This window comes from Lepidochelys kempii, chromosome 11 (assembly GCF_965140285.1).
Source record: "Lepidochelys kempii isolate rLepKem1 chromosome 11, rLepKem1.hap1, whole genome shotgun sequence".
Classification (NCBI taxonomy): domain Eukaryota; kingdom Metazoa; phylum Chordata; order Testudines; family Cheloniidae; genus Lepidochelys; species Lepidochelys kempii.
Window position 1 is genome coordinate 32399656 of NC_136390.1, and position 19864 is coordinate 32419519.

Here is a 19864-nt window from a genome sequence, read left to right on the forward strand (position 1 = left end):
TTTTTTTTGTGTTATGGCAAGGGCCTCAAGTTCTGCCTTACCTGCTGAACTCTAGTCATATACAAATGCCAAGAGGCAGGGACTCAAATTAGTCATTTATTGATTATGTCCAGAATGGATGTTTCGATTTCTGTGTATCTTCTTTCCACCCTCTGCTGTAGTAACACTGTTTTCCCTGTTGTTTTTTTCTTGTGCCATGATTCCATTAGGCTCATCTTTCACACAATATAAATCAAGATAACTTTTCTAAAATTGAACAGAGCTTGGGGGGTGCCATTCAGCTAAATAAATTAGCTAAATTTTTTTGCTTTTTCTACAGTTTTCAGAGTAGCAGCCATGTTAGTCTGTATTCGCAAAAAGAAAAGGAGTACTTGTGGCACCTTAGAGACTAACAAATTTATTTGAGCATAAGCTTTCGTGAGCTACGGCTCACATTGTTTCTACAGTGTCATCTACAAAAATGTGATAACCTGACTTTCTTTTTTTAGGTTGTTGCCTACCACTATTGCCAAGCTGACAACACATATACATGTCTTGTCCCAGAATTTGTGCACAGTATTGCAGCTTTACTTTGCCGGTCACATCAGTTAACAGCATACAGAGATCTTCTGATAAAAGAGCCTCAGCTACAAAGTATGCTTAGCCTTAGGTCCTGTGTCCAAGATCCAGCAGCAGCTTTTAAAAGAGGAGTGTTGGAACCACTTGCAAACCTCAGGAAAGGTATGCCAAGTAGCAGTCTACTCAGAAACTTTCTCTGAACTTTATAAATGACCAAAAAACCCTAAAGTGATCTGATATACGTATTTAATTATCTGAGGGAGGTGATTAAATGTATAGGAATGACTTCACTAGCAGGAATGTTTTTCTTTAATGTCTTTCAGTTATAATCATTTTAGATGTCACTTGTAAGAATAGTAGACAATTTTCAGACAGAAGTATTTTAGTTATAAAATAATATCCTCCAATACCTAATATTAAAAGTAATGTTTTCATGACTTTTCTGAAAATGTCAGTGAAAACATGGTCACACTTATTGTTAAGGATACATTTATAAGTTATAGGCAGGACGCCTATCAGCCATTAAGGTTGCCCACCACTTCCCATTATAAAACCCAGTTTTTAGCTGTGTATAACTTTGCCATACTTTAACTGTCTAGGCTGAAATTTTCCATGCTCGGTGTCTGGCTCCGGTTGAATTTGGAAAACATCAGCCAAAGCAATTTGGTGTTTCTGAATACAAGGCAAAAAGAAAAAAATATATTTTGCCCATGTGACAAAATTCTGGTATCTTTTATTTGAAAAGCTCTAGCACTCCCATGCTGTGGAGCACTTGAAATTATGTAAATCTTGAAAATATGTGTGAGGGATCTGTCTTTTGCTGTTCTCATGAAAATCCACTCAAATTTGGCCAAATTGTAAGTCTTTGAAAAATCACAGTTCATGCATGCTCAGTAGAAACTTCTTAGATTTTAGCAGCTAAATTCCCCAAGATTCCATCTGCACTGGTCATGGTCCAGCCCAGGGCTGAGCAGGACTCTCCCTGTAATTACCGCACAGACCTGCTATGTGCCATGCCAGGGCTGGGTCTGAGCACCTGAGCTGAAAGCAGAAAGCCCGTCTCCCCCATGCTCTTGATGACCTCCCTGCTGGGCCCAGGCAGCATGCATGAGGAAGCTGCCCAATTCAAATGCAGAGGAGACAAAAGCCAGACCTCCAGGGAGATGTGGGGAGAGTAGATTGGGACAAGGAACCTGGGTGTGGTGGGGATTGGAGGCTGCTGGGGGCAGGGGAAAAGGAAAAGGGAGAGTGGGACTAGAAGTTGGGATGTAGGGGGTGTGAGTGATGGTGACTGAGATTGGATGAGGAGTCAGGGATTGTAATTGAGGAACAGTGGGTGGGGGAGGGAAAAGGTAAGATGGGAGAAAAGGCAGATATGATGAGGAGCCAGGTTGTGGGGGAAGGACTGAGACAAGGAGCTGGGGTTTGGGGAGGATGGGGAGTGTGGGATAGACTGTTGTGGTGCGTTGAAAGGGGTGAGGCTAGGACTTATTGGGACTTGAATGAGAAGCCTGAATGTAGTGGAGTCTGGGACTAAAGTAGGTGAGGACAATGGGGCTGAGATAAGGATTTGTGGTGAGGAAAGGACTGAGTGGGTGGGGATGAAGGGGTCCCTCTCTGAAGGAGTATGCAGAAGAGTTTTGGCCCACTAGAGCATGCTATCCTCCAGAGCTTGGAATGGAGCCCAGGATTCCCAAGTCTCACCATTGTTTTGTTGTCAGCAAATAACTGTGAAACCCACTGGTAAAGTATCTCTCATCCCTCTTTAGTGCTGGTCCGCATAGAGGGTGACGACACACTACTGCTATTAGTTACACCATAGCTGAAGTGGCAGAGTGTGCTCTTTTAAAAAACATAGGAAATTACATACAAAAAGTTATGTTAAAAGAACATTATAAAATAGAAAAGTCAAGTGGCCCAAAATTAGAAATGTCATAATTAAGATTGCCTGTGGAACATTAATTCAGCCCCTTTGTGCATATGCATTATCATACTTTCCTTAATTCTGTGGTCACATACTGTTTTTTCCACAGGATCCTTACCTCATATGGTGCACAGAATGGACAGTGCTCACTTAATGAGCAGCTATGTTTTGTTCTCTTTTTTCAATAACTTGCCCCATGTCTTATTTACATAGGTGTTTTGTGTTATAATGTTTTGTAAAGGTTTAATAAATTATTAATAAAAGTTCTAATAAATGGTTATTTGTTAGAATCTAAGGGTCAGTAAGTGCTTGTAATTACATATGGAACCTTCTATTGATGTGTTTATAACCATCTAGAACACCTACTACTCATGTCTTTAACATGCTTGTAACATCTGTTAATCATTTAACCTTTTCAATATACCATTTACAAAATGGAGCTTTAATATAAAGTGTGACCAAAACACAGCTGGAAATGTGTAGAAGTTCCCCTGCAGTATTTGTAACCCAGACATTGCAGCATAGTGCTAGTCATAAGATCTAGAAAATGAAACTATGAACTATTTTCGTTGGCTAAAGAGGGCAAAGTGCCAAAAAGCAGACAAACAGCATAAATAGTAAATTAGATTTTAAAAATTCAATTTTAATCTAAAGTGAGATTAGTGACGGTGGTGATTTTTGGTTGGATATTCTGACTTGCAAAATTTCTCCTGATGTATATAAAGTTACCTTTACTGCCAAGATTTTCAAAATTGTGCAGAAAAATGTGCAATCTCCTGTTGTTTTTTACTTTTGTTATTCAGAGCAGAGAATTCCAGAGGAAGAATACATCATTTTGATAGATGGTTTAAATGAGGCTGAATTCCACAAACCTGATTACGGTGACACACTTTCTTCATTTATCACAAACATTATCTCTAAATTTCCTTCCTGGTTGAAGCTGATTGTGACTGTAAGAACTAACTTTCAGGTAAAAATCATATTTTTAGTTTAGCTTATTTTTCTCTTAAAAGTGACCTTTTACACTGCTATAATTATATTACTTTGAATTAATGCACTTTTAGATGAATTCAAAGACATAAATAAAAATTGTGCCATGTGTTCTTTCTTTATGGTGGATAAATAGTTTTTTTTCTGGAGTATGCCAATGAGATAAGTGACAAAACATGAGCTACAGTTTTCTTAGACCTCAGGTGAGATGAGAATGGGATATTGAATCACTAGAAGTTAGGAATTCTCAACATCTTATAGAAATTGAGGTGGTTAGTTCCTAACTAAAGATTGATTTATTTGGGATTTCTCCTGAAAGGATCACCCATTTAGAAGTCGTCTTTCTCTAATACATAGTCCGTGAAACAACTATCTGGATTCTGGGAGGTTTGCAGCTACAGTGTTTTCATAATGTCAATGCCCCCAGACTGAAAGTTCAGCTTTTTTTATCAATTTAGCTGTTTTTAATTAAATAGGAAATGCATTATATTATAAAGGTGCTCATTTATACTAAAGATGTTTGCAAAGTTTGCTAGACTATACAAATATGTATTGATCTGCCTGAAAAGCAGTTGTATGTCTATCATCTGAATTACTGTTTTTTATGTACCATAAATGTGTGTTCAGGTAAAACCACTATACCTAGATGATCCATTCTGTAACTGTCAGTTCTCCTTAACTAAGTAGTCATGCATGCCCAGTCAGTACTTGGATGGGAGACTTCCGAGGAACACCTGCTGCAGGAAGTGGTGGTGATGGTGCTCTTCTCTCTGGGTCATTACTGAACTATTTGTAAGCAAAGAGATGTAAAACTGTTTCCTGGCCAAATTCCAGTTCTAGTAACTTTGTATTCTGCTGCCCTAAATTTGAAATGACCACTATATATCCTTCATCTACCCTTCAGGGGTTGGTTAATAAAGTGTTTTGAGATTCTCAGAAAAAAGATGATGGTAGTGTAAAAATATAAAATGTTGTGTTACCTGTTGTCAGGTTACTATATCTACAAGAGCATACTAGAGCTAATAGATCTTTCTCATCTCTATCTAATGCCTCTCACAAAAGAAAAATATAGTGAAGCTAGACTGAATTTTCAATTCTGAAATGCTATAATGCGCGTGTGTATGTATGTGTTGTTCTGTTGCAGGAAAATACGAGTTCACTACCCTTTTTCAAAATATCCCTAGATGACTTCCCAGATAACAAAGAAATCCATGGTGATTTGAATTCATATATTCAATACAGGATCAATAGCAGTCAGGAAATTATAAACAATATAGCTTTAAATGGGAAAGCTGATGCAGCCATAATCGGGAAAGTGAGTAACCACCTGATCGTGAAGAGCTTGGGATCTTATCTCTATTTGAAACTGACACTGGATCTTTTTCAGAAAGGTCACTTAGTGATAAAAAGTGCAAGCTACAAGGTAGTTCCTGTGTCTCTATCAGAACTTTATTTGCTCCAGTGCAACATGAAGTTCATGACCAACTCTGCTTTTGAGAGAGCACTGCCCGTGTTAAATGTGGCTCTAGCATCCCTTCATCCCATGACAGATGACCAGATTTTCCAAGCTATTAATGCTGGTCAGATAAATGGTGAACAGGACTGGGAAGACTTCCAACAGAGGATGGAGGCCCTTTCGTATTTCCTGATAAAAAGGCGTGACAAAACACGTATGTTCTGCCATCCTTCCTTCAGGGAATGGCTTGTTTGGAGAGCGGATGGTGAAAATACAAACTTCTTATGTGAGCCAAGGTAAATTAAGGCTGTAATAAGGTGTAATATGTACAGATAGCTGCTGTTACAGATTTTACTAATCAATTTTGATCACTGATGGGGGGAGAGTAATGTTAAACAGATGCATTTTTTTCAAAGGAAAAGCTGTGCATATTTAGAGCCAAGTTTTGTCTTCTGATGCCTAGATGTAACTCCTGATGGAGTCAATGAGAACTGGGCCTATATATCTGAGAGCAAAATGTACCCTTAGTAATAGTTAAGCTGTGTGATTTCACTACGTTGGTGAAGAAGTATAATTTATGAGAAGCCTCCTATTTTTATCACCTTGGCAAAATCTGCAATAGGAAAATACTGTAAGGCTTCTTACAAACTCCGAATTTGAAAGCTACTTTTTCTACTGGGAAATAGGGCAATAGATCATTTTGTCTAATTTTCTTCTGTTTTTTTTTTTAAATTACTGAGACATTCTCAGTCTCATTATTTCAATTTGACCCTTCTACTCCCCTTTCTTGGGTTGTATAGTATGGGTCATGTAGGTCAGAGCCACTGAAAAACACTGTGTGTGCACATTTTGCCAGTCTGCATTGTCCATTTTGCCACACTATTCAGGGCGTTGGAGTTTAGTCCTTTTAAAAACATGTTAGGATCATCACTCATACATAAAGTAGATTTTGGTGATAATTCTAAACATGGATTTACCAGTATTGCACCCAGCTACCTCAGAATTTTAAGAATTCAGTTCTCCTGCGTTTTACAAAACCATGGGTTGTACATGATAAAACTGATCTAATAACACTGGAATAGTGTAGTTATGTAAAATTCACCACTCTGTGTTTGTATGTTAGGCATATGTTTCAAGCTGGTGGTGGTTTTTGTGTCTGCGTGTGTGTGTTTTTATTTTATTACGAAAAGAAAAGGATGCTCTGTCATTTTTTAAAGGGGCTTGAGGATTTTAACAGAATTTCATATCTTATTAGAGGTATGGAAAGATGCAACAGTCAGATTTAGCAGAACACTGCAATATCTATTTACAGTGTCTTGTTGACCTCACCCCTTCCATCTCCAGTCAATGGAGATTCTGATCTGGTGCTTGAGACCTGAACGCTTTTCATGAGGCTACTCTTTAGATTTCCCATGACCCTGTTCAATTCAGATATATTCTTTTAGAAGTGAATTCACTGTACTTAGAGACAGAGCTCTGTTGTCTCCTCTCCTAATGTCAAAACTTATGAACTTAGGACAGGTTTCAGAGTAACAGCCGTGTTAGTCTGTATTCGCAAAAAGAAAAGGAGTACTTGTGGCACCTTAGAGACTAACCAATTTATTTGAGCATGAGCTTTCATCATCCGATGAAGTGAGCTGTAGCTCATGAAAGCTCATGCTCAAATAAATTGGTTAGTCTCTAAGGTGCCACAAGTACTCCTTTTCTTTTTGCGAACTTAGGACAAGTATTAAAAAGTTTTCTCTCTTGTGACATTTGAAGGTTTTAATATTTAAATTGACACATGGAGATATTTTAAAAGTTTAATTGGGTGAAACAAAAAACGTTGAAGTTTGCATGACATAAATGTATGAACGTATTGGGTGATGTAACTAAATCTTTACTAAATATATGTGCTGCTCTCTCATTTCCTTCCTTTTGTTAGGAATGGGCATGCTCTACTGGCATTCATGTTTTCTCGGCAAGAGGGAAAATTAAATCGCCAGCAAACGATGGAACTTGGTCATCACATTCTTAAAGCGCACATTTTCAAGGTAAAATCCACATATTTTAAAAACACAGTTGTATGATATCAGAATAAATGCACAGGTGTCTGAGATGATTCCAGACTGGTTGCTTTAATAGTTACAAACCACCTTTATAAACACCTAATATTCTTACAAATAAAGTGATCCCTTTTATGCCTCATCCACATAAAGAAATGTAAATTCTCTCTGCAATCCTATTTCTAAAAGTATCTCTTTATTTTATAATTTCTCCCAGGGTCTGAGTAAAAAAACTGGAATTTCTTCCAGTCACCTTCAAGCCCTGTGGATTGGATATAGCACAGATGGATTGTCAGCTGCCCTTGCTTCTCTGAGAAATCTCTATACACCTAATGTGAAGGTAAGAAAATAAGAATTATGAACTGAGGATGCCACCTGAATCACAAATGGGTCTGATCTTGCACCGATGAAATCAGTGGGAGTTTGCCACTGACTTCAGTGAGGACAGAATTAGACCTAATGTGAAAATATCATGCATAATTAAAACACCAGTGATGACTAAATATCATCCAGAGATGGTCTGTGAATAATATTTAAGTGCTATGAAGTCAGCAAAGGGAGAAGTAAAGGTTTGCTTTTCTAGGGCCAACTTATAAATTGCAATGAATACCTTAAGATTGTTTTTGCCCAGAAAGTCAATGTATTTTTAAAATAGACACTGAGAATCTGGAGGACATTACTCAACAAATCATAAACATTTTTATGAGATTAAATATCAGACCAAATTTATGGGAAGGTACCCTTGTAAATTTGTTGCCCTGCAGCTGAATGAATGCTATCTGTGTTGTGCTCTTTTTTAGCTTTTATGTTTTATTGGGGAATTTGGCTTCCGTGACTATCAGAAACAGTCTGTTCTTCACTCTGTTGCGTTTTATCTCCTTTTGGATTATTCCTAAAACTTAATCCAAATGGATATTTAATACATGAATCAATTTAAACAAAATAGAAACAAATCTCTACCCCAAGAAGCAATTTTACTCCAGAATAGAAATGTCAGAGACTCCATGAAGTCTACTAGGAATTTTGCTGTTGCTATCAATTTTACAAAAAATTTTACAAAGGCATTTGGATTACTGTGGTGATGGGCAGCAGTTTAAAACCCTGACACAGAGAGAGAGAGTAGAAAATGTGCTGAGTTTAAACATTAAACTGAGAAGATCTGAATTTCAACAGATTGCATGGATGCATAGTCAAGTATGAAGACTCCTGATTTCCACACCTGTTTCTATTTTTTACTTCGGGACAGATCACTTAATGCCTCAGTTTACCCGTCTGTAAAATGGATGTGGTGCTTAGTTGTTTGTAAAGTCATTTGAGATGCTATGTTAAAAGCTAAGTATTATTTTATCACAAATGATTCCCTGTGGGAGGAATTGAAAATAAAACCCACCCATCTAACAGGTGTTGTGAGGTGGTCCAATATATATTGGGTCCGTAGTTGTTATTTATATAACTTAAATTTAATCTCATTTATCTTGACTCTTCTGAAACTTTGCTGAAACAGCTAATGTGGGATCATTTTAAAGACTGTGTGTTTAATAGGTATTGTAAACTATCTGTTTTTGCAGAAATCCGTGTAAATTATTTGTGGCACCATGTTGTCTTAACTGTATTGGTTGGCTTTGTACATCCACTGTTTTTTAAAACAGAACTTGCATAAATTATGCATGTAATTAAAGGAATTTTCACAATCATAATGGTGAATGAATATCTACAGTTCTTCTGGATACTAGAGTTTGTTGAGGGGTATTTCTGTGAAAAGCCTTAATTCATACAAAAATCTTTCACTGGTTGATTTTCATTTCAGCAGAGAGCTGATAATGTCATAGATGCCAACGTTTAATTACAGCCTAAAAAACAGTGTTCTTTTAAAGGAAAATATTTTTAATATATAATTTAAAGCAAGTCATAAATTGGCTGGAGAAAACCCATATATTGGAAAATGAGTTCAAAATATGCCCTTGCCAGTAAGGTTAAGTATAGTTCTTCTGACTATAATTCCACAACCGTGCAATTTTATTTGGTAATTGTACAAAACCTTATTTTTTGAAAATCTGACATAAATGTGCAGGAACTTCAGTTACAGATTCTTCTGTTTAAATCTTACTATTGATTGTGTCTTGGAGACTGATCCAATTCTCATTAAAGTCAGTGGAGTCTTTCCCTCCATTTTGACTGCCCACATTTATGTCTGAGTGAGCGCTATATTGACAATTTATCAGGAGCCCAAGGACCACACCCAGTTTACTAATTTAGAGCAGAATTCAGTCTTCCTTGTCTTAAATATGCTGAAGTGTAGTACCAAAGGTTAGTTTCTAGCATGTGATGACCTATTTTAAACTATACAGATCCAGCATGGAGAAGGAGTTGTGTCCCTTCCTGAGGTTCAGTATACTCCTCCCTCTTCCTCCTATGAATGCTAATGCAGGGGAGTGTGACATGGCCTTGTCTGTCTTTACCCCAATTGCAGTAGACTGTGCCTCAAGGGGTGCAGAGAGAGACCAGGCAAACATAAGGGGAAAGGAAACTCCTTATACTCACTGCTCTCACTTTGCTCATACTAAGAGCCATCTACAATCTGGCTGTTGATTAAAACAGAAAAAAATTGCTAGCCATTTAGCTGTCATTTACCCACATAGTCAGACCTTGGCTGTGGTTTAATTGTAATATTAAAAAGAAGAAACCCCTGACTTGAAACACGTATGCCTGTTTCAGATATTTTCAAATATGCCAGTAAAACCCTAAAGTGCAAATGAATAAGAGAAACAGTAAGGCATTGAAACCATAGTGATGTCAACTAGAGGTAATAATAGATTTCATAGTTGACCATTTTAGGGACCTATCCTATAAATATGTATGCATGTGAGTAACTGTATTTGCAGGACTAGGCCTTTAGATTGCCCTTCTTTTGTGTGTTATCTGGATTTTCATAATTTTAGCACATTTCTTTTATGTCTGTGTTTTACGGTTAGAGAAGAATTTAACAGTAACTTTAAGCCAAATTCACCTACCCTAAAATTATTATATTCTGCTGGAAGGTGTCATTCATAGCAATTTAAAAAGGGGGGGCGGGAATCCTTCCATTTCCAAGACAGTAAATTAAGCTAGTCAATGTTTTTGTGGACCTGACGCACATGTTTTCTGTTCTTGTACTTTCCTGCTGATTCTTCAGCAAATTTAGTTGGGGTTGGTCCTGCTTTGAGCAGGGAGTTGGACTAGATGACCTCCTGAGGTCTCTTCCAACCCTAATCTTCTATGATTCTCTGAAACTAACTCTGGCCCAGTGATGCCAAAATCTTAACAACTGGTTCCCTCCTCACCCCACGATGGGGTCGTAGCCCGCCCCCGCCCCCTGGGACTCCTGCCTCATCCACCCCCCCACGTTCTTTGATGCCTCCCTGCCCCCCCCCCCAGGACCCCTGTCCCATCCATCCCCCTCCCCTGTTTGCCCCCAGAACCAGGCAGGAAGGTCTCATGGGCCACCATAGTGGGTGCCCACTGCACCCCGCCCCTAAGAGCCAGAGGGACCTGCCGGGGGGCGAGGTGGGGAGTCCCGGCGGTGCTTACCTGGGGCGGCTCCCAGGAAGCATCTGGCAGGTCCCTCTGGCTCCGAGGGGCAGGGTAGCGTAGCTGGGGGGGAGCAGGGGGAGTGGCTGCTCCCCCCACCGATCACATCAAAAGTGGTGCCATAGGCACCGACTCCCTGGGTGCTCCGGGACTGGAGCACCCATGGGGAATATTTGGTGGGTGCAGAGCACCCACCGGCAGCTCCCCGCCCCGCGCCTGGCCCCAGCTCACCTCCATTCCGCCTCCACCTCCTCCCCTGAACACGCCACCGCGCTCTGCTTCTCCGCCCCCGCCCAGTTTCCCACAGATCAGCTGTTCGCGAGGGAAGCCAGGGAGGGCTGAGAAGCAAGCGGTGGGGCCTAGCTTTGTGCTCATATCGGTGATGTGGTAAGGCAAGTAAGGGAACAAAGCTATGCACACAGAAAACATGCTAATTTCAAGGAACACAATCTGTGTTTTGCGAAATGGAAAAAATCATGATCTGCAGGGAAATAATTGTTGTTTTCTGAGAGGGAACAAACAAAGATACCATGGGGAACTTTAAAGATGAAAGAGGTAAAATTGGGGAAAGTGGGAGGTGTAGGGTCCATTATTGGAATTGCTAACGCAGGGAGGGGAGAAGGTTGCAATTTTGGCCAACTGCTAAGTGTTTTCAAAGGTGTTTTTTGTGTAATGATATATGTTGTGCCATGGTAACAGATGAAACCATAATGGTGAAGGCGATATAAAGATTTTAAAGTTCATGATATTGTGGATTTATAGCTAGAACTTATAGCTAGTAACCCAAAGATATAACTGCTAACCAATGGCTTTTAAACTTTTTTTACTTCACATTAGTATCAATATGTAATAAATTCAGTTTCCATTTATAATTTTAATACCAAAATCAGAATAGAAAATGAGATACTTCTGTAGCCTCTCGATGATATGCTATGATAAATGTGGAGAAAAAATAGCTTGTTTAAATTTTCCTTCAGGTGAGTCGTCTGCTGATCTTGGGGGGAGCAAATGTGAATTACAGGACTGAAGTTCTAAATAATGCTCCAATACTGTGTGTTGAGTCTCACCTTGGTCATGAAGAAATGGTCACTCTTCTGGTGGAATTCGGAGCTGCTCTTGATGGGACATCTGAAAATGGAATGACTCCACTTAGCTATGCAGCAGCTGCAGGTCACATGAACTTGGTTTCATTGCTCTGCAAAAAGGGTGCAAGGGTAAGCTATGACACCAAAGGATGTTTTTAACTACAGTACTCATGGCTAAGAAAATATTGTATAGGCATGTTTTATTATATTTATTAGCAATTTATATAGAGTATGGTGTGTACATATCATTTTTGGAAAAAAAAAAACCCCAGATAACAAAGGCTTATACATTCTTATATAGATCCTTGCCCTGAAGAGCTTACAATAGAAAGCTGTGATTCATATATGTAATTATCTTTACACTTGTGAGTCGTCCCATTGAATTTAATGGAACTATTTACATGTATAAACCTCTCCCAGATTGTGGCCGAAGAGCTGAAGCTGACTGATGAAATCAGTGGCAGTTGCAGATGTCCTGGGGCAGGCCCCAAGTTTGTGATGAGCAATCAATGTCATGACAATTGGGGAGGGAAATAAGAGTGGAATTGCAATAAGGGGAGAGGAAACATGTTCATGGGCGAGCATATTTGTTTATTTCCTACTTGCAATCATTTCATAGTGGTTTATTGTTGTTTTTCCATTTAATTGTATTCCTTTCTCATGTTGGTGTAGATAGATCCCAACCCTTCCTAATTTTCCGTAATCCTTCCAATTTTTGCTCGTAATTACGAAACTACGAATTCAGGTTTAAAACTACTACATTTGCAAGCACACATTTTATACATATATAAAACACATGTGTGTGGGTCATTCACCACCACTCAGGTCCAACAAACAGCAAATATTGCTGGGGCATTAGGGGGCATTCTTTTCTACTTGTGGCACATGCATAGATTGCACAGTGAGGGTCTGACTGGAGGCAAGCTGCAGTGATTTTGAATGGGTTTTGGCATTGCTGGATTTACTGACCAAGCCACAGGCTGTGTATTGCTCTCTAACTGCCCTGTGTGGACTCTGATGGTGCACTTTAGGACCTACAGCACTCCAGCAGGGTCTACACAGAGCAGTTAAAGTGCAACATGTGGCCTGAGTGGTGACTCCAGCACCCAAACCCCACTGGCAATGGCCGTGGCTTGCCTTCTGTGAGACCCTTACTGCGCAGTCTGCAGCAGAGGATAAGCTATAGGGGCAGGAGGAGGAGGAGAGGAAACATGACAGAGGAGGGAGAAGAGGATCATACCAGGAAGGAGGTTCAGCCATGGGACTGGCCAAGGTAATTAAGGGCCTCTCTAGGTGGCATAAGAGGGTAGCTTTCCTAGGGCTGATTCTCCCCTTCTTCCTGTTCAGGAGTAGGAGCCCAGGCTCCCTCCCTTGTCCATAGATAGGGAGGGTGCTGGGAGAGATGTCCCATTTTCTGTGAGGGGAGAGGAGTGGAGGAGGAGAGCAAGAGGTCCCAGGCCGGGGGAAGAGAGTTCTAAGCAACCTCCCTGATTCGTCATCAGCTGTTTTCATAAACATCTGTAAAAGTCTCAAAGCAAGATTGGCGTCTCTGGCCGAGTGCAAATACAAAGATACAAAGCACTCAAGTGGAAATTAGTGCGGGGGAGATAGCCAAAATAAAGGAGGTTGGAGGAAGGATTTGAAGGAGAGAAGTTACAATTACTTGGTGTGCAGGAGGAGAGAAATTGTTTCAGGCGTACGTAGGGACATGTATGTGGGAGAGAGAAGACATAGAGTGGAAGAAGGAAGTAAATAGAGAATGCAAATATACGTGGAACTAGGCGAGTACAGGATATGAGAATGAGAGAACAAAGGCTGAGATGTACGTATGGTGCAGAGCTGTGGAGAACTTTGAAGATGAGGAATGTTGATTGATTGATCAGCGTTTTCCTGAGATGTTTTTATATACTGATTTATTAGGGTTTCATTTATTTCTCCTGTGTCAAATTATGAGTAACAAAAGTGCAGTATGAACAAAATCCTGTTGTTGTTTTTTCCCCCTACAGATTAAACACTAGTTTTGGAGCTGCAAATACTTGGCAGAGAATTTGACTAGTTAGTATTTGCCACATGTATAAAATGCTCATTAACAGATACTTACTCCTGTTACTTGGATTGTAGGCTCTTTGGGACACGGACCAGCTCTTTGTTATGACTTTATATACTACCTAACACAATGGGGCTCTGATCCATGACTGGGACTCCTAGGCACATAATACAAGGAAGAATAATATGCACCCAGAACGCGGAGATTTAAAGGCCAAAAGGAGGGACTCTTGTGATCATCTAGTCTGGCCCCCTGCCTAACACAAGCCATTGGACTTCCCTGAATTAATTCCTGCTTTAAATCCAATAGCGGTGGTTGCACTGGAATAATGGAGAGGCCTCTAAATGGGGTCATGCATTATTTAGTTCCTAAGTTGCTTGCTGATGGCAGAGATGTTGCTCTACACATCCTTTTCATTTGGCTCATGTTTTGTGGCTATACATAATCACTTTCCATACCTAATGGAGATGTATGAGAGACCAAAGGTAGAAAAAATAAATTAAATGCTTTCTACTCAAATTCTTGTTGCTGTTATAAAAATATAACCCAATAGCAGATTTAAAATAATCCCCGAAAAACCCACAATGCAATTGCTATGCCAGCTCTAATGGATTAGTTTTACTTCTTACACTGAAAAATAGAAAAGCTCACAATCTAAAATGGAAACAGACAAAATAACTAGATACTGGAGAAGTGGTGGAAAGTTCCTGTTCTTTGTTTGTACTGACTATCACTTTCAGCATGCAGATGAGTAATTAGACAGGCTTGATCTTTTAGTGTTTTGGGGGAGGTGTTTTTAATTTAGCAGCCCTAGACTGACCCTCTCAGCTACTTTTTTACAAACTGATAGCCCAGACAGACACCTGCAGTATTAGCAAGGGGGTGGACAAGCTGGGGAATCAGTGATTTCCTTGAGGGGTGCGGTATAGGGCTCCTTCCGACCCCACCTGCTTTCTCCTCTCCAGTGGGGTCAGATGCAATGTTCCTCACTTAAACTGTATCAGTTTCTCTGTGGGGGGATGAGAGTGCTCTCCTCCGCTGTTCTTGTTAGGCTGATGTAGCCTCTTCAGGCAGTTGCTGCTGCCCCAGCTGGCACTACCCTCACTGTTGATGCAAGAGTCTGAGAGTAGTGATGGTTTTCAACATGCAAAAGAAAAAATAAAGAAATGGTCAGTCAGAAGCCTCTCTAAATGTAAAATATACCTTTAAAAAAAAAAAGTCCAGGGTTGGCCATTTACTCACCCTGACCCTGACTTTAATGAAAAATGACAGCATTGACCCCTTATTTTAATCCTTATCTATCATATAGGGCTACAGGGTGTAGATCTGGAGGTGTAACAGAGCTAGATTAGAGTACTCCTTGTGTTTCTGGGAGAGCAAAGACTAACATTGTGTGTGACCACTATACACAGGTAAAGGCAGTGATACTTCTTGCACACCCCAGAGGGTCTAGGCATAATCAAGGGTGTGTGTGTGTGTAAGTCCTATAGCAGGAAATGGAGGGAACCCACAAACACACTGTGTCTTCTGGTAATCATTTTTTATTTAAAGTTATTCAGTAGGAAAGCTGTTTTTATGTTAGCCTCTCCTTGTGTTTCTTTAATTTTACACAAACAGGGGAATTGTCACATAGTATAATAGAAAAGTAGGACTGGAAGAGACCTCAATTGGTCATCCAGTGCAGTCCCCAGCACTGAGGCAGGTCTAAGTATTATCTAGACCATCCATGACAGATGTTTGTCTAACCTGTTCTTAAAAACCTCCAGTGATGGAGATTCCACAACCTCCCTAGGTAATTTGTTCCAGTATTTAACTGCCCTGACAGGAAGTTTTTCCTAAGGTCTCACCTAAATCTCCCTTATAGTAATTTAAGCCCATTACTTCTTGTCCTGTCCTCAGTGGATAAGGAGAACAATTTATCATCCTTTTCCTTATAACAACCCCTTATATACTTGAAGACTATCATATCTCCCTTCAGTCTTCTCGTCTCCAGACTAAAGAAACCCAGTTTTTTCAATCTGTCTTCGTAAATTGTGTTTCCTATACCTTTACTCATTTTGTTGCTTTCTTCAGTTTGTCCACATCATTCCTGAGGTGTGGTGCCCAGAACTGAACACAGTATTCCAGATGAAACCTTGTCAGTGCTAAGTTGAGTGGAAGAACTACTTCTCATATCTTGCTTATGCCATTCTTGCTAATGTTTCCTTCCTCTAAATTCTAGCTCTGTGTTGAACCATAATTCCAAAAATATCACTTATAAATTAAAAGAAAAATATTTATATAAAACTGATTTATGTAGTACATAGTGTTCTGAAAGTATAATGAGAGTCATCAAACTTCCCACAAGATTATTATTAATTGCTTTGAGCTGAGTTTTGTTGTTGTTAGATCTGTTTTGAGAGCTCTGAGATTACTTATAACATTCAAATTTTTGTTTTTGCATACAGGCTGACTACCTAGACAAAAAAGGCCAATGTGCTTTGGTCCATAGTGCATTAAGGGGACACTGTGATATCCTTGATTATTTGCTCAACATTGACTGGACAGTTCCTTCCCATGAACAAATTTCACTGAAAAAATGTCATGCACTTCAGCAGGCATTGACAGCAGCTTCCAGTATGGGACACAGTCAGGTAGGTTAGTGGTTGGAATGTTTCAAAACTAATTTGAACTATCAAAATGGTTTAAATCATGCTTTATAATAATAAATACAAAAAGGAAAACTATTGCAGCTTCAAATGACTTTAATTGGATATCATCTTAGGTTTTAACTGTATATAGTGTTCATGGTTATTTAACCAAAAAGTCCTTTGTGTCTTGTTTTTGTTGATATGTAATTGTCAAATTACTTTTTCTTCACTATTCTTAAAACTGTTATATAGAATTCCTAATTGTGATTACTGTTAATCCATACAAATGAATCACTTCCTACCTTAATCAAAGGCTTATTCTGCCTAGGATGGATTTTTTAAATTTTTCTTTTAAAAACCAAGAAAATACCATGCAGAAAACTACATTAAAAGAGCATTAGATTGCTTCACCTTCCAGCCTTAAACGTAGAAAGTACTAAAGTTAAGGTTGTATATGTAACCTTAACTCTGCACCCTTGTTGCATATGCAGTGAGATGCAGGGCTAGATCAGGGATGGGCAACTTGGAGCTACATCCAGCCCACCAGATCATTTTATTTGGCCTGCCAAACCCACTTCAGGGCAGGTGATCTCCCTGTGCCAAGGCCAGGAAGGGGGCAGGGTGTCATGGGAAGAGGGCCCTGTCTGCGCCCAGATGCACGCATCACATAATACTCTGGCAAGAGCCAATGGGCTCGAGTGGGATGACATGCCCAGCACTGCGGGACAGGGGCTGCTGCTACGGGGTGAATATGGGTTGGGCTTGCATACCAACTCTCCCTTGCCCCACAGCCTCTTGCACCTTGTGGGCAGGATCTGACCCCTTCTGCTCCCTCCTCAATAACCCATGACACACACCCTAGCCCACCAAAGTGTTTTAGTGGATTCTGTGGCTCTTTGCTATGTTAAAGTTGTCCATTCCTGGGGTAGGTCCTCAAAACTCAGTTGGACCAGCTTTGTCTGATACCCCAGTATGACTGAAAAGGTGGTTTTAGTCCACCTTATACAGTTTTCTAGTTCTGTGGCCAACTGGAGGCTGTTTCAGTTTTGACATGATTTAGAGCAGTCTTGAGACTTCTCTAAGTTGCGCCCAGGCACAAAGAGCTGATGATAAAAAGAACTTAACAGCACCTCCTTCCCTACTTACACCTCCAAAATACGTCCATCTCCAGAGGCTGCAAAGAAAAATGTAAGACTGGCTATGGTGGCTATACACTGCTGGAGGATTACAATTCCATTAGGAAAATCTTCAGCTGGCCATTTAGGCTAACTTTAAGGCCTCATTCACATGGCTGCACCGGTTTAACTCAAATTGTTTTATAAACTGTTCGTTAGTTAAGCTGATACAAAACCCCTGTGTGGACATGGTTAAACTGATTTAAACGTGGTTTATATTGATTTAGCTTAAGTAGTTTCTTTACTGAACTAAGCCAAATCAATATAAAGAAGATTAAAATTGATTTAAGATTGTTGACCCAGCAGTTTGCACTGGCTTAAATGATTTATTACAAAATACTTGTTAAAATAATATACATTGCACTGCCTTCCAAATCTGCCTTAAATAAGGATATATATTCTTTCACTATAGGCTTTTCTAAAGCGGTGAGCATCATAGAATCTGAGTGCCACACAAGCACTAATGAATTTATCCTTTACAACACTGTTGTGAGGTAGATAAGTATTATGCTCCCCATTTTGTAGATGAGACCTGAGGCACAGAGTGAATTGTTGGAGGTCATACTACAGGTCATTGGAAAAGCCGGGGGGGGACATAGATCTCCAAAGTCTCTAGTGCCTTAACTAGAGGACAGTTCTGTCTGTAATCCCCTGCTTTGTTTAGTGAATGCTGTCCAGCTTCTACAATATAGGAGCCTGGGATACTTGGAGTGAATTAGGGTTCCTGCTGAAAAGATGGGATGTAATCATATTAATCTTTTTATAGTAATGCATATGCAAAAGGGAGCAAAATTTAAGGCTGCATAGACAACATTGGTTCTTCTTCGAGTGATTGCTCATGTCTGTTCGACAATAGGTGTGCATGCTTGCCAGGTGCACCAGTGCCGGAAGTTTTTCCCCTAGCAGTACCCGTATGGGGGGAGTGCCCCAGCAACCCCTGGAGTGGTGCCTCCATGGCCGGTATAAGGGGAGCTGCGCACTCCCCCCACCCTCAGTTCTTTCTTGCCGCCAGTGAAGGTGCGTCAGAACTACTCTGCTCCAGCTTTGCTGCAGCTCATCCCCAGAACTGCTTGTTTGTTCAGTGTTAGTACCTGTAGTTAGGTTTCAGAGTAGCAGCTGTGTTAGTCTGTATCCGTAAAAAGAAAAGGAGTACTTGTGGCACCTTTGAGACTAACAAATTTATTAGAGCATGAGCTTTCATGAGCTACAGCTCACTTCATTTAATGCATACAGTGGAAAATATAGTGGGGAGATTTTATATACACAGAGACATGAAACAATGGGTGTTATCATACAGACTGTAACAAAAGTGATCAGGAAAGGTGAGCTATTACCAGCAGGAGAGCAGGGGGGCGGGGGGGATCTTTTGTAGTGATAATCAAGGTGGGCCATTTCCAGCAGTTTACAAGAACAGTAGGAGGGGAGATAGTTTTACTTTGTGTAATGACACATCCACTCCCAGTCTTTATTCAAGCCTAAATTAATTGTATCCAGTTTGCAAATTAATTCCAGTTCAGCAGTCTCTCGTTGGAGTCTGTTTTTGAAGTTTTTTTGGTGAAGAATTGCCACTTTTAGGTCTGTAATCGAATGACCAGAGATTGAAGTATTCTCTGACTGGTTTTTGAATGTTATAATTCTTGACGTCTGATTAGTGTTGCAAGGATAGGTTGTAGATCCTTGATGATGCGTTGGAGAGGTTTTAGTTGGGGGCTGAAGATGATGGCTAGTGGCGTTCTGTTGTTTTCTTTGTTGGTTGACGGAGCCAGAAGAGTACCCAGAAGTTACCTACTACAGGACAGGCCCAACCTTTCCAACGCATCATCAAGGATCTACAACCTATCCTGAAGGATGACCCATCACTCTCACAGATCTTGGGAGACAGGCCAGTCCTTGCTTACAGACAGCCCCCCAACCTAAAGCAAATACTCACCAGCAACCACACAACAAAAACACTAACCCAGGAACCTATCCTTGCAACAAAACCCGTTGCCAACTGTATCCCCATATCTATTCAGGGGACACCATCATAGGGCCGAATCACATCAGCCACACTATCAGAGGCTCGTTCACCTGCGCATCTACCAATGTGACATAGTGTGCCAGCAGTGCCCCTCTGCCATGTACATTGACCAAACTGGACAGTCTCTACGTAAAAGAATAAATGGACACAAATCAGACGTCAAGAATTACAAAGTAAAACTATTTCCCCATGTTTATTCCCCCCACCCCAACCCCCCACTGTTCCTCAGATATTCTTGTCAACTGCTGGAAATGGCTCACCTTGATTATCACTACAAAAGGTTTTTTCCCCCCTCTCTCCTGCTGGTAATAGCTCACCTTAAGTGATCGCTCTCGTTACAGTGTGTATGGTAACACCCATTGTTTCA

General features: G+C 40.2%; 1 protein-coding gene across 12 annotated transcripts in view; it reads left to right on the plus strand.

The window, feature by feature from the left end:
* The window catches only part of TANC1 (tetratricopeptide repeat, ankyrin repeat and coiled-coil containing 1), a 216265-nt gene that overhangs the window by 152832 nt on the left and 43569 nt on the right, over positions 1–19864 (plus strand). For all 12 annotated transcript variants that reach the window (XM_073305546.2, XM_073305545.2, XM_073305550.2 and 9 more), the window contains 7 exons: positions 489–720; positions 3286–3452; positions 4617–5224; positions 6853–6961; positions 7191–7313; positions 11518–11754; positions 16120–16305. In XM_073305546.2, the coding sequence (XP_073161647.1) occupies positions 489–720; positions 3286–3452; positions 4617–5224; positions 6853–6961; positions 7191–7313; positions 11518–11754; positions 16120–16305 (1662 nt within the window). The remainder of the gene's footprint in view (positions 1–488; positions 721–3285; positions 3453–4616; positions 5225–6852; positions 6962–7190; positions 7314–11517; positions 11755–16119; positions 16306–19864) is intronic.